This window comes from Hypomesus transpacificus, chromosome 23 (genome assembly GCF_021917145.1).
Source record: "Hypomesus transpacificus isolate Combined female chromosome 23, fHypTra1, whole genome shotgun sequence".
Classification (NCBI taxonomy): Eukaryota; Metazoa; Chordata; class Actinopteri; order Osmeriformes; family Osmeridae; genus Hypomesus; species Hypomesus transpacificus.
In genome coordinates, this window is record NC_061082.1 from 19,487,567 (window position 1) to 19,501,946 (window position 14,380).

Here is a 14,380-nt window from a genome sequence, read left to right on the forward strand (position 1 = left end):
TTGAACACATTTAAACACGCATGGTTATGGATAAATAAATGTCAAGCTTTTACGTTTATAACTTGCTTGTTTCGAATAAAATGTGGCGCCACCTGTTGGAATGGTCACAGTTTCAAATAGCTAGTTAAGTGTTGCTAGGATACATTATAACAAATGTAACCCTCCTATTTGTCCAGAACCTAGTCTCCTACTGTAGTAAGAAATTTAAACTGTATATCGATTATCCTCGTAAATAGCAGAGCCTTGCCACTTTCATCGTTATGCAGTAATTGTATGTACATGACTAAAACCGAAATATTGTGATCAAATGGCAACAGCCTCAGCAGTGCAATATGGTCGACGACGGGGATCCAGTAAAAAAAGTAAGTGTCATTCTTTGGCGTTTAAGGAAAACTAACGTAATAGTTAGTGGTGGTTGAGCATATATCTCAATGTCATGAGCATGATAATTTTTCATCATTTTATTATTTCTTACTCAAAAGCCAATTCTTTCTTGCGTTGACCTGCTGTTTCTTCCGTGCATACAGTGGTGGAAGGCAGTGAAACATTGAAACCTCTAGATCTCCGACAGGTCACTGTCTTGCCCAAAGCTGAATGGCTTCGAATTCAAGGTAGTCTAAACCGGGTGAACACACAGAATGAAAGCCTTAAGGAAGCATCCAGGCAAAGGGAGGAAATGCACTTGCGTTCCAAGGAGGTGGTGAAATTCTGGTCCAACACGATTGCTGTAAGTAGCCTACCTGTCTTAGTGGGGGGGGGGGGGGGGGGTTTAAAACCAATTTTAATATGTTCATTTATTTTTCAATGTATTTAAGTAGCGTTAATTGTTTAGTGTATGTTTGTGACAATTACTTTTATAGGGGCAAAGACAAAAGAAACTAGAGGCTAAGAAAATTCGTGATGAGATTGAGGAAGAGGAGAAAAAAAAGGTTGATATCGAGGAGGCCAAATATCAGGAAGAAAAAAGGAAAGAGGCGATTGTGAAGGCCAAAGCCCAGCAGTACTACCAAACGGATCGAGTCAAAGGATTTCATGTTTGTATTTCTTGAGTCATCTACTGTACAGTAGTCTTCTGTTCCCAGACTCTTCACCTGTATTCATGAACATTTCATGATGTGGTTATTTGAGTACTGAGTATTGTATGATATAATCCCTTCAACTGTTATCTCTTCAGAGTGCCCTCATGCTGACAGAAGTCTTGAAGGAGAGAGAGGCTCAGATTGAACTGAAGCAAAGAAAGCTGGAGCAGTCCAAAGATGTGGACAGGGAAGCCGTTGTTATAACCAAACATAAAGACAAGGAAGCCTCGAAACAAGAAATGGAGAAAGCCGTTCGGAGGAAGCTTGAAAGCCAGGCTGTAGCAGAAGCCCTGAAACAGCAGTAAGTAGCCTCGATCCCATGCAGAGCCATGCAGTCATGCTGCTAGGGGTCCAACACATGAACGTACCCCTAATGACTGTGGTTACAACCCTGTTACTGGAGATACCACTCTCCTCTGTCATCCAGGAAGTATAAAAAGACACATCCTTCTGAAGACTGAACTGTTGGCCGTCACTACTATGCAGTTCACCTTGAGCGTTCTTCATGGACGTAAATGTTATGTCTAAAGTTTTAGAGATGAACATACTGATCTCCTTGACGTTATTAGGGCTAAGGAGCATGAAATGGCCCGAGAGAGAGAGAGGCTGGAGGAGCAGAGGGAAGCAGAGGAGATTCAGCGTCTGAAGAACCTCTTTCTGTTGGACGAAACCATGAAGAAACAAAAGAACCTAGAGGAGAAGAAGCACATCATGAGAGATCACATGGTATTAGCACCTTAGCTGGTGGATGTAATCACTCACTGTTCACATTTCTCTTTAGCTGGAATGTTGATCCATAGCCACTTGTTGCCAACGCGTGCGTATGAATGAATCCCGCACATTTGCAGGATCACTTGTCAAACAGAGATATCATCAGAGCGATAGAGGCCCAACAGCAGGAGGTGGAGGACAAGCGAAGGAAGATGTTTGCTGCTGCTAAAGAGAAAATGATGAAGCTGAGAAAAGAGAAGGAGGCTGAGATGTTACGGTAGGTTTTCATCTCCCCGCCTGATCAAGCTCACTCTGCAGTACTAACCTCAACTGTGCTATCACTGGATAATGTCCACTTTTGAGGTTGTCTTGAATGGTACTGAGCAAATAACATATTATTTAACTAATGCACCCACTGGCCCAAATCCCTGAGTCATTGTCACTCATGCAGGATCATGATTTAGTGTTTGCTGTTCCTCCTGTCTGCTCCTCAGAGAGGTCCAGATCCACAAGGACAGGATCACGGAGGACCTTGCCAAGCAGTACAAGGAGCAGGAAGCGAATGAGGAAGAGATCATAGCTAAGGCTGTGGCTGAGCAGGAGAGCAAACTGGAGACGCAGCAGAAGGAGAAGGCCGAGAAGAAGGCCCTTGTGCTCGACTCAATCGCCTCGCACAGAGAAGCCATGGTACAGAGCATCAGCTGACGCACAGTTCGCTATGTTGTGATGTGCCGATTCATACAGTTCCTGGCAAGAATGGTACTTGAGCCAAGGTTAATCGATGGCTCAACTAAATGGTTATAATGAAATCGTGTTTGTCATTTCAGAGAAAGGACCATGAGTTGAGGGCGAGGGAATCCCACCAGGAGGGTCTCGACATGCTGTATGCCAAAAGAGAAGCGGATAGGATATTCCTTGAAAAACAGCATCTCAAAGCTCAAAAGACCAAGGAGGACGGAAAAGTTTTGCAAAGCCACCACATCCATCAGATGGTAAACGCCCATGTGAACGGTGTCATCGTCACGTCGTGTCCTGTGGTTCTGTAAACAGGCGGGGAACACGACATCACCCTGTAACCCAGAGCAGATCATGTTAAGGCTAGGATCCTGGTTGGGAAGCAACACAAGAGTGCAGAAAGTACTTAACAGCTAATGAACAGGGGCTGAGTGGTCAGTGTAAACGGACCCCTTGCTTCTATGTTGTGTGAACACGTGGTTTGTGTGCCGTGGTCAGTACACAAGCCCACCTGGCTGGCTCGGAGCCGAGGAGGCCCTGTTTCGTTTCCAGCCTGAACCAACCTTCCTGCATGATTAGTAATTTGATGTATGTCATGTCTGCTTGAGCTGAAACAAGCCCACAGCAGCGTTGTAATAACTCAAGCCCTTTGTGTTCAGGCAGAGAAGCTTTCTCAAACACAACTCCTGAGAAAAGAGCTGGAGGACCTGGAGAACATGAACGCCCGGCTGGTGGCTGAGGAGGAGAAGCAGTTCCAGCAGTATGCCCAGCAGGTGATGGAGGCTGCAGCGCAGGCTCAGAGGAACATCCTCCCCCTACGCAAGGCTGCCAGGGAGGGCCTGGGAGGGGGGCAGGGCCCCGTGGTCAGGGGAGTCAGACCCAGTTACCTGGTCCAAGATGACTCTGGCGTCCAGATGCCCACCTACGTCTCTGAAAGCACCATGGACATGAAGGAGCTGAACGAGGCCACTGATATTCAGAAGTCCAAGAAGAGACTTGGATTCACCTTTTAGAAGTCTCGTTACCAGAGCAGAGGGTTCCATTAGACACAGTAGTCTTAGCTCTAATAAACACATGCTCATTAAGCATGTTTATGCAATAATTTCTTTATAGTATATGTAATTTTGTTATAATTTGAAAGTAGTACTAGTAGTCGGTGTGATTTTATAAGGTGTATTAACCCTTGTGCCGAAGGTTCACAACGACCCATCGTTGTGCTGCGACAACTTTACCCAATACAAAAACAAAATAAAAAGCTTTTTCTTTTAACCTTCGCGCTGTGGGGAGTGTGAGACAGCCCGACGGTTAGGAAAATGCTTCACTTTATTTTTGGATAAGGTAAAGTTGTTGCAACACGTGGGGGCGTCACAATGACTGAAGGGTCACACTGACCCAAAGAGAACACAAGGGTTAAGGACTAAATAAATACAAAAAGTGATCACTATCACACGTGTATGCCACAAGTGTTTGCTTTTAGGCTTGGGAGAGATATAAATCTGTTGAAAATAAAAGGTTGCTATGGAGTAATTGCTGCTGTGCTCATGGGTGTTTAACGCAAAATAAAAATAAGTTGACAGGATGAAAACCATTTGACTTTATTCAAAAGACATGTCAGAAGTTATTTAATTATTTTTTAGTTCTAGATAAAAGAAAAGTCATGCCCGGGATGTAATAACATGATAAACATTTTCAACCACGTATTTTACAGTTCAATTAAAGAAAAGAATGTATAATGGATACGATCAATGTACAAAAAGGTATGGATTCACATCTATTTGGTTATAGAAATCTTGTTCCAGTATGCTTGTTGCAACCAATTAACCACAACTCATATCTGAAATATCACCTCCTTCAAACAAATGAAGACAAAATAAACTAATTACAAACCAATTTGAAATGTTCCATTTCAATGCTGACCGTTTAAAAGGAAAAACATGAGGATGTTAAAAAGAATCCTTCAGCTGTGTGGTAATGTGTGCATGTAATCTCACCGTAATATTATGGGATTCTGAAACAAAAAAGATTGTTGACGATTCAAATTGTTACACTAAAATGCACGTCCTTTCCCTTTGAGCTGTCAAAATGGAGCCAAATCAAAGCTGGTGTGTGTTTATTGTGAGACATTCCCACAGCACCTTGCTGTCACACATCACATCCTCTTCACTGATCACACTGGGAACATTTGTAAAAAGAAACAAACAATTTCAGAAAATAAAACAAGGGACACAACCAAAACAGACATCACATCCTCTGCAAAACACTAAACACCTCAGAAATAGCAGTCGTTGAGAAGCCAACAAATATAACATGACATTTCTCTACAGGTTAGGGCAACAGGATGATAATTTTGTATGTTTTAGGACTGTTAAGTGAACTTTTCTACCTAGTCACTGTCATCAGAACTGGAGCTGGAGCTGTACTTCTTGCCGTGATCTCTGTCCTTACTTTTCCCCGTCTCTTTCTGCGGACTGTCCCCCCTCCTCCTGGAGGCGGGGCTTCTCCTGGAGGCGGGGCTTCTCCTGGAGGCGGGGCTTCTCCTGGAGGCGGGGCTCCTCCTGCCCCGCTTCTTCTCCGCGTTGCTATCGGAGCTGTCTCCGTGTCGGCTCCGAGACCTCCGCCTGGCGCGCCCGTCCTCTCCGTCCCTGGTCCTCCTGTGAGCTGACCTGTCTCTGCCACGCTCGCTCCTGCTTCGGGAGCGCCTGCCTCTGCGAGAGGTTCTGCCCTTGTTCCTGTCTGCGCTCCTGCTGTGCTCCCTGGTCTTGTTCCTGTCTGCGCTCCTGCTGTGCTCCCTGGTCTTGTTCCTGTCTGCGCTCCTGCTGCGCTCCCTGGTCTTGTTCCTGTCTGCGCTCCTGCTGTGCTCCCTCCCCCTCCCCCTCCCTTGGTCCTTGTCTCGCGAAGCGGCCCGCCTCCCCCTATCCCTGCTCCTGCTGTTGGATCGGTGTCTGTCCTTGGCTGAGTTCCTCTCCTTGCTCGGCGACTTGGCCTTGACCCCCTCTCCGTTCTTCCCCTTACTGTCGTCTTTCTGCTCGTCAGGTTCAGCCTGCTTCGATCTCTCTTTACTTCCGTCTTCGCTTCCATCTTTGCTCCTCTCTGCTTCCTGAGGCCCTGACTCGGGCACCTTCTCTTTGTCTTCCCCAGAGCGGTCTTTGCTCCTTGAGCGGCCGCTCCTCTCATCTCCTTTGCTCCGTTTAGGACCCCCCTCTCTGCTTTTGGACCTGGCGCTTGTCTCCTTGCTCTTGCTGCGGCTCCTGGACTTGGCCTTTCTCTTCTCCTTGGACTTGTCCTGTTTCTCCTCCTTGTCTCTGCTCCTGGACCTGTGGGAGCGAGCCTTCTCGTCCTTGTCTCTGCTCCTGGACCTGTGGGAGCGAGCCTTCTCGTCCTTGTCTCTGCTCCTGGACCTGTGGGAGCGAGCCTTCTCGTCCTTGTCTTTGCTCCTGGACCTGTGGGAGCGAGCCTTCTTGTCTCTCTCTCTGGTTTTGTTGGGGCCTTCAGAGGGGTTGTCAGGCGGCCTCCTCTCTCCTCTGGCAGCTTTAGCGGTTTCACCCCTGCCCTCGTTCATGTCACCCCTGGAACAGACGCAGGAAACCGTCTCACCACAAACAGTCACATTTGGATATCTTTGTACAGATAATGATCACTGAGAAACCTTTTGCCAATGAGGAGACAGGCCTATCAGCTGAGACGTCATGGTCAGTGCTTAGAGACGCGTCTTACTTGTCCCCCTTGATCCAGCGCTCCCCGCTAGACGCTCGCACCCTCTGCCGCTGCATCTCCTGGCGCCAGTGCGGGGGGGTCTCGCTTCGACGGAAGCGATCCCTCGATCGGGATCTGGAGCGGGACGGGGTGCGATACCGCTGTAAGGGAGTAGGAGGAGGAAACCGAGACATGAATACTGATCCTGAGGGCCTCGAGGACAGCCGTCATTAGACCAGAAGAGTTGTACTCACTCTTGGGCCTCTGCCTTTAATCTTCCTGCCTGATCTGGTCATCACAAGCCTCCTGTTGTATGTTGATTGAGAATTCAACATGCTGCAAGCAAAACAAGCAGACAATTAAATTGAATGATAAACGTTTTGAACATGCGTGTGTGTGTATATATACACACCTCCTACAGAACACACTTACAGACGGATATATAGACCGATAGAGATGGAAGCAGATAGAGATGTATATAGATATATATCCAGGACCATGTCAGTGTTCAGTCCCTAAGCTCACCCGTCTCTGGGCTTGTCGTCCCTCCTCCTCCTGTCCCTCCCTGCCTCCTCCTCCTGCGGCTGCTGCTGTGGGCTCCTCCTCATGAGGAAGCGGTTCTCAGGGATGGGCGGGATCTCCTCGGGCCGCACCGTGGACGTCACCTGCTCCTCGTCGTTCTCCTCAGCGCTGCCCGCCTCCGACCTTTTGACAGATTACAGTTGAAAGCAACTGGCACCAACGGCACCTGAAAAGGATGTGAACAGACGTGAAAAAACACTGGGACTCGTTTAGTCACCGACCCTTTCTTATCTTTCTTCTTCTTCTGTTTCTTCTCCTTCTTCTTGGACTCCTTCTTGAGCTTCTTCTTGCGTTTCTTGGACTCTTTTTCGGAGTCGGAGGAGTCCGAGGAGGAGTCGGAGGAGCTGTCGGAGGAGGAGTCGCTGTCGCTAGACGCAGACGCCTTCTGACGTCTCTTCTCCTCTCTCTTAGCTGGAAACAGAGGAGCAGTTCAGTGGTAGATAAGGCTTATTTGCATCCACAATCCTGCTCATGATGTCGTGCTCATACTGTGCTGTTGTCAAGAGCTAAAAGCAACACTGGCAGTGCCTACCTCGAGATTTAGGAATGAGTTCTCCACAGTTTAGAACTTTGACTTCAGAATAGGGTTTGCTGCCTGGATCGGCTTTCTGACTCTCCATAGTCTTGACGACTTCTTGACCAGAGATCACTTGGCCAAAGACCACATGAACACTAGAATGAAAACATTCAAGTTTACTTATGCCACTGGGGTTAGGGATACATGAACGGTGAGGAAATTCCTTTAGCATCTTATGTGTTTACGGTTTAAAATAAAGTTAAGGGCATGGTTTGATTCACTTACCCATCAAGATGAGGTGTGGGCTTTGTGGTTCTAAAAACAAGCAGAACATTCGTTTTGAGCGGGAGGAAATCGTGTGTTATTCTCACGGTCATTTGCTTGATCTGTTCCGTCAAACTTACATGAAAAACTGTGACCCGTTGGTGTCCTTGCCTCTGTTGGCCATCGACAGGAGATACTCCTTGTTGTGTTTGATGGAGAAGCTTTCATCTGCGAGAGGAATGAAGACAGAGCATCGTCACAGCTGAAACACCCGTCAACGAAGAGAAGACTTCGTCTACAAAGTCACTACAAACATTTTCTTACCTTCGAAGAATCCTCCATAGATGGATTCACCCCCTTTTCCATTGCCTAATATGACAAAACCACAAGTCAGACAAAAACCAAACTCAACCCTCAAGTGATTTCTGAAAATAAACACTTGCTGACACACAGTTTTTACCTTCGCTAAAGTCTCCTCCTTGAATCATAAAGTCCTTAACAATTCGGTGGAATAGGCATCCTTTGTAATGCAGTGGTTTCTGAGTTCCTTTCCCAATCCCCTTCTCCCCTGGAAAAAATATGAAAATATTGTGATCTTCATATGTTCATATGCTTTTAGAGATCATGAATTTGACAACAAATGTAGGCTATTCAAACAACATAGCGTATTTTATCTGATTGAAATATTAGAGTCTAATAAGTGTGCGTTTACCTGTGCAGAGGCATCGGAAGTTCTCACATGTTTTGGGACATACGTCAGAAAACAATTCGATCACAACTCTTCCAACTGCAATCATGTGACATACAGAGAGATTATATAACGTTACTAGAGAATTCATACAATGAGTTTATACTTGGGGGGGAAATGGGCATCTTCTTACCAAGCACATTGCTGATGGCTATGTCGAGGAAGCAGCGTGGACGCTGGACCTTTATTCCCATCGTTGATTTCCTCCTACCACGAACACGAAACAATTTAAGTCTTGATCAACTACGTCTTTAAATACCCATATGCTCACCACGATTACCTAAACAAACGAACTAATGTAGTTGCAGCTAGTTATACATTAGTTCAGTAATTAATTAGCTAGCTATGAGTCGGTCGTGTTCCTGATGCGTCTGTCCCTAGCTAGCTAGCAGTGGCTAGCAGACTAGCTAGCTATCTTGAATGTGGCCTTCTCAATGACTGGGCCAGTGTGGCGGCAGCTAGCCATTAGCACTAGCCTAGCTACAGGCAATTGCAGAGATGGACAATACACTTTTCCTTTGACTGTTTACACTACACATGGAATACAATTGGCAATTGCAGCATTTCAGAGGGTTTGTGTAAGTAACGTACCTGTGTTGACCCTTGGGGGCCAATGTACAATAGTGGATTTTCCAAACAAGGTGAAACCGAGTTTCATTCAGGGATTCCCCACAGTGTTTTCTAATGGCGCCAGAGATAGGTAGCGTCAATGCATTTCGGGAAAGATGCACAGAGTTGCCAGGTCTGTTGAGCAAAGTGGCGTAGTTTAGTAGTTTGAGGTTGATAACAACAGGACATGTAATTTATTTGTGAATACGGCTTTGTGCATAAATTATGCGAAATCGTTGCATATCACAAGTAAGCATATTTAGCTTTCAATGTTAAAACCAACAGGCCATGCACACCTGGCAACCCAATATGCGCCTGGCAGGTACTAGCAACTTTTCACAAGTGCAAACGTGCCCCTTCGTCGGTAATTTAATCAAACGATCGGATTTATTTAGAATAATGTATTGTATTAAAATATCTCTGAAGCTTTACTTAAAAAGTGTATGTATGGAATATTAGGCATGTATAATGCTTCAATAGCTACTCTTACAGTTCACAAAAACTAATTTATATTGGGGTTTCAAGTGTGTCCTGTATTACGGTAATCTGGTGGAAGGGAGTATCTGCATGAGTATACATTTTTGGGGAATCTGCAGAAAGTATTTTGTAAAGAACAATTGGAGATTTACAAGATGTAAAAAAAATTGTATGCAATGTCGCCGTAACAAATACTGCTAAATGCCAGCGACAAGTACTCTTGGGACCTGTTTATGTGCTTTGGTGTTTTTGTAATCTCTACACAATTGTGTGACTATCCCTCATTGACGTTGGATAACAGACAAGGTTTCATGTTGCTAGGGAAGTGATAGGCTACATAACATTGTAATATTGTCAATAAATGATAACCGTTGGGTTACTTGACTTTTTTATTGAGGTGCATGTATACGTTTTGAACTAAAGTAATACATTTTGATGATAGGACAGCCAAATGCGTTTTCTTAATCTCACAATCTGTCAGTGCCTGTCCCCACGTGAGTAGTTCACGGGCACACTTCAATAGAAGTCAATGAGAAGACATGAATGTCAGGACACATCCTTATCATTTTGTTGTTAACATTAAGGTGCGTGTATTTGAAACGTTGCAAAACTACTAAAAAAAGAACTGTAGAATTTAGGCAAAAATGTATATTGTGCTTTTGCTTGTATTTATTTGCAAATATGAACATGGGCTAGCTGGTTCAGTGTTGCTTTAAGATAATTTGAGTGATTGTGAGTTGAAGTCTGACAGGTGATGTTGGCTACCTTAACTTGTGCTAATTATCTAATTATCTATATCTAATAATAGAAAGCATTTGTGACCCTCTCTACAGATGTGACTCCGATGCACCACTGTTCCAGTGGCTGATGAACACAGCCGCAGATCTGAGTTAGTCAGTGGTTCCTATTAGAACATGTGCACCCCTATTTCCCTATTGAACCGAGCCAGGGACTACTTGGTGATGTTTCGGGTGTGGGCTGTGGGCCGCTGCCTGCACCGGGGGGCCCTGCACCGGGGGGCCCTGAACCGGAGGGCCCTGCACGGGGGGGCCCAGCACGGGGGGGGCGTGAACCGGGACCTGGTGATGGAGCAGCTCAGTGTGTGTGCTGGTGAAGACCAGCTACTGGAGGTGGTGGGGAAGAACAAGGCCAAGCTGACGGTGAACCACGTGGGCAGGGCCATCACCATGCTGTGGAGGTTCCAAAAGGAGAGGCCTGAGATCCTGAGGACTGTGGAGCTCATCAGGAGCCACCCCCAGTTCCTGAGTCTACGGGTTCTGGCTGAAAACAAAATTGCACTCATGGATGATTCTGTTTTGGTGGACATGCTTTATAATGTACTGAGGTACAGAGTTCAGTGGTTGCTCCATATACCTTTTCGACAGATTGATGTTTATATCTTATATATTATACGACATATTGTATGTTCTACCTACTGTTGACATTATTGTGATATTTTTTTAAAGGCTCAATGTGGAACATCACGACTCTCTTGTTCAGCAGTTGGTGTCTGAGGCATGGCTCAGACTTGACAGGTAATGAGAAAGTTATCACTTCTTATATTCTATCAACATTCTTTACACTGCTCAACGGTCTAATCAAACTGTCTTGTTTTGTCTGAATGGTGCTTTGTTTATGGATTTTGTTTGTTTTTCAGATTTTCGTTGCCGTCCCTTTCCAAGTTTGCCGTTTGTCTTGGGGATCAGCACCTGAATCAAAGTCCTCTTATGGGTCAGATCACTGAAATAGTGAGCCAGAAACTCTCCTCCATCAACAATTCAAGGTACATAAACATATCAGCCAGGCAAACCCAAGCACGGCTACCGCTTTAGTCTCTATAATCTGAACGTCTGTTTTTCTCACAGGGTCCTGAGTACTCTGATGATCAGCGTGTCGTCTTTGGCGTCCTCCCGTTTACGAGACGCTCTCGTCGAAAGAGCCGACCTCCTCCTGGACGACGTGAACCCAGCCCGCTACAACTGCCCCAGACGGGTGGTGCAGTTCCTGAGGAACAGCAGGCACGCCCACCGGCCGCTGTTGGAGAAGTGCAACCGGATCTTCCTGAACAACATCCACCACATGGATGCAGAGAACATCGGCATCATCATGGGCCTGTACCAGGGCCTGCAGTTCCAGAACTGTGACTTCCGCCTGGCAGCCAAACAGAGGCTGCAGGAGCTGGTGGACTCCAGTACAGATCCAGTCTCCTTCACCAAGCTGTTTGTTGCTCTGGGGCCCATGGCTGGGGAGGACACTAGAGAGAGGTACATGCTACGGAACAGTGGCGCTGCTAACCTGATGGTATAAGTCCGTACTACTCTTCACATCTGAAGAGTCTGCTCTAATGCATGATATGTAAATGTAATGTTTTATCCCATTTAAACTGATTATGATCATATATTCTCAGGTTGGAGAGTACAGCGCTCCTATTGGCTGAGGAGTTCAACGCCCAGCAGGCATTGGCTATAATAGACACCCTGGAAGAGATTCAGTGTCGGAATCTTAGTTTGATCCACAAGTATGTTTGACCTCTTTATCAAGGCTATATCTTTTATTGCCTTATATTGAATATGTGTATATATACACACGTATATATATAATCTGAGTTATGCCTCTATTCTTTTACAGGATTGCGTCCATACTTAACAAGAACCTGCATGTCTACAAGACAGTGGAGGTGGCCAGGGTCACCCAGTCCCTCATCTTTCTGCACTACCAGAGTCCTGACCTTTTCACTAAGCTACGCAACATTGTGGTTAAGTAAGTGGCCACGCCACCCACACACACCACCAGCTACAGACCGTTGGTGATGATAATGACATCATCGGACTGCTCTATTCCAGGTTTCTTCAGGACACCGTGTTCCCATACGAGGTGACCATGCTGAGCCGGGTGCTGTCCATGCTGCCTCACCCTCGACCCGATGACGTCGTGATGTCCAAGGTGGACGCGGTTCTCCCTCAGTGTAACCTTAACGACCTGAACACCATTGCCATGTCCATCGCTAAGTGGGTGCAAATTGACCCTTCCTACAGACACAGCACGCCCAGCAAGTACGTACGTCAGCTGCAGACCCTGAACCGCTGCGGTCACAGCCGCCTCCAGACCGCCAAGCGCCTGGACCTGCTCCTGGAGGAGCTCCGGTACATCACCGGAGAGTGGTTCGATGAGATGCTGTTGGAGGAAACCATGGTGACGCTTCGGAGGATGGAGGACCAGATCTCCTGGAGCAACGTCCCCGAGTTGGCCATTTTCCTGACCAAGACAGGCCACCTGTGCCCTCCTCTGCTGGACCGCATCGCTGATGTGATCATCAAAGATATCAGCAAGGTCAACTTTAGACACAGTTTCTGTTGGTTACCTGACATGCTTGTAGATTCGATTGAAATGCTGACGCCTTTTTTTGTCTGCCTCAAAGATTCACTACTCTGCAACGTATGCCACCTTGTTACCCTTCGCTGTACTCAACTACGACCCCCCCGGGGTGGACGAGATGTTTGAAGTATCCATTGAACATATCAAACCACATATCAGTAAGTGCACATCGTGAACTAACATGCTGAGAGTTCGTGTCACACATCAGGTCAGTGCCCTGAACGTCGTCACTGTTCTTCTAGGCTCGTTCGACCCTCATCTGCTCGTTCTCCTCGCCTATGCCCTGGCTGTGGCAGACTGCTTTCCTGAGGAGCTGGTCAGAGAAATCTTCAGCGTGGATTTCCTTTCCAAGCTGGATGCTCAGTTAGAAAGTACGTTTTAAGAGAAAATGTATTGGCAACACTTACTATGATACTATGATGTAATGTATTATGATATGACAAGCACACTACACATTACAGTGATGCGGCATTAAGGGTTCTAGAGGAGTTCAGTAAGTGCCGACTGTCTTGTTGCTCGGCAGTCCTGCCGGATGCCCTGAACATGCGGATCCGCCTGCGTCTCATGGAGCTGAACAGGGCCGTGTGCCTAGAGTGCCCCGAGGTCCAGGTGCCCTGGTTCCACGAGCGCTACTGCCAGCAGCTGCAGAAGAGAGGCTCCACCAGCCCAGTCCAGCAGCAGGTCCACAGGATGCTGGGAGAGGTCCTTGGTGGTATCAACTGTGCTAAAGTAGCAGTGGTGGCCCCATACTTCTATACAGTCGGTGAGCTACACACATTCCAGCTTGAGCTTCATTTCTATGTCACCCCGCTATCTGTTTTTACAAGCCAGGTCACCAAGGGCTGCCAAGCTGAACCATTTTAATATCTACAGAAGCTTGAGTCCATCTTAACTGGCTCGATGCAAACCCACGGTGTGCACAGCTGGATGTAGGATTTCAAGAAGCATTCTTCTTTGGATTCCCAGGCTTTGAGTGTATCCTGGACAGACACCACAAGCCGATACCCTACTGTGATTCGAGCCAGCTGCAGATCTCTGATTTTGGAAAAGTCCGCTGGGAATCCAACTCACCAGGGCAAGACACGATGGAACTGCCCCCTGGGCAGGACAGGAAGGAACTGCCCCCTGGAGCTCAACGGTAAAAACAGGGAAAACAGTCTAATTTCTGTGTCATTGGTGATGTACTAAGACTTTGCTTCTCGTAACTGTTTACAGCGTTGCCGTGGACTTCCTGGATTCTAAATCCTTTTGCAAAAACTCCCGTCATATGAAAGGGGAAGCTGTGATGAGAAAACGACATCTTGAAATACTGGGATATCATGTTGTACAGGTACAGTATGTAGCAATGCATGCAGTCTCCTCCAAATATACACTGACTATTGAGAAGGTCTGTTGCTAAGGTATGGTTTAATCAACAGATCCCTCATTTTGAATGGAATTCTATGGAGCTGTCCACACAGGATGCTTGGAAGGAATATTTAAAAAAGAAGATATTTACGGATTTGCCTTGAGACAATAGTTGCTTTCCCTACTGAGCTGTGAGAGACTCTTCAACGGGGTTCTGATTAAGTGTTCCTTATTTTCTCAAGA

General features: G+C 46.4%; 3 protein-coding genes across 5 annotated transcripts; 2 read left to right on the forward strand and 1 right to left on the reverse strand.

Moving 5' to 3' along the window:
- The first annotated feature begins 87 nt into the window (after positions 1 to 87).
- cfap210 (cilia and flagella associated protein 210) lies at positions 88 to 4,104 on the forward strand. The gene is made up of 9 exons (XM_047046939.1): positions 88 to 362; positions 528 to 727; positions 861 to 1,034; positions 1,175 to 1,380; positions 1,649 to 1,805; positions 1,928 to 2,067; positions 2,285 to 2,477; positions 2,618 to 2,782; positions 3,185 to 4,104. The coding sequence occupies exons 1-9, from the start codon at positions 308 to 310 to the stop codon at positions 3,536 to 3,538; spliced, it is 1,644 nt and encodes a 547-aa protein (XP_046902895.1). The 5' UTR covers positions 88 to 307; the 3' UTR covers positions 3,539 to 4,104.
- Positions 4,105 to 9,051, reverse strand: ppig (peptidylprolyl isomerase G (cyclophilin G)). Its single transcript, XM_047046921.1, has 13 exons — positions 8,921 to 9,051; positions 8,463 to 8,536; positions 8,294 to 8,368; positions 8,042 to 8,149; positions 7,906 to 7,950; positions 7,722 to 7,809; positions 7,603 to 7,632; positions 7,333 to 7,472; positions 7,022 to 7,211; positions 6,744 to 6,923; positions 6,473 to 6,554; positions 6,240 to 6,379; positions 4,105 to 6,091 (listed from the first exon to the last, which is right to left on the reverse strand). The coding sequence occupies exons 2-13, from the start codon at positions 8,521 to 8,523 to the stop codon at positions 4,909 to 4,911; spliced, it is 2,322 nt and encodes a 773-aa protein (XP_046902877.1). The 5' UTR covers positions 8,524 to 8,536; positions 8,921 to 9,051; the 3' UTR covers positions 4,105 to 4,908.
- Positions 8,566 to 14,313, forward strand: fastkd1 (FAST kinase domains 1). Of its 3 annotated transcripts, none has more exons than XM_047046915.1 (14): positions 8,566 to 8,907; positions 10,249 to 10,760; positions 10,882 to 10,950; positions 11,073 to 11,198; positions 11,281 to 11,679; positions 11,823 to 11,933; positions 12,044 to 12,175; positions 12,259 to 12,745; positions 12,834 to 12,948; positions 13,033 to 13,161; positions 13,314 to 13,553; positions 13,757 to 13,928; positions 14,006 to 14,120; positions 14,209 to 14,313. In XM_047046915.1, exons 2-14 carry the CDS (start codon positions 10,330 to 10,332, stop codon positions 14,299 to 14,301), a joined length of 2,619 nt encoding a protein of 872 aa, XP_046902871.1. In that variant the 5' UTR covers positions 8,566 to 8,907; positions 10,249 to 10,329; the 3' UTR covers positions 14,302 to 14,313. The 3 variants fall into 3 exon arrangements, with proteins under 3 accessions (XP_046902871.1, XP_046902869.1, XP_046902870.1); XM_047046913.1 differs by lacking the exon at positions 8,566 to 8,907 and adding an exon at positions 9,488 to 9,999; XM_047046914.1 differs by lacking the exon at positions 8,566 to 8,907 and adding an exon at positions 9,488 to 9,909.
- The last annotated feature ends 67 nt before the right edge of the window (positions 14,314 to 14,380 follow it).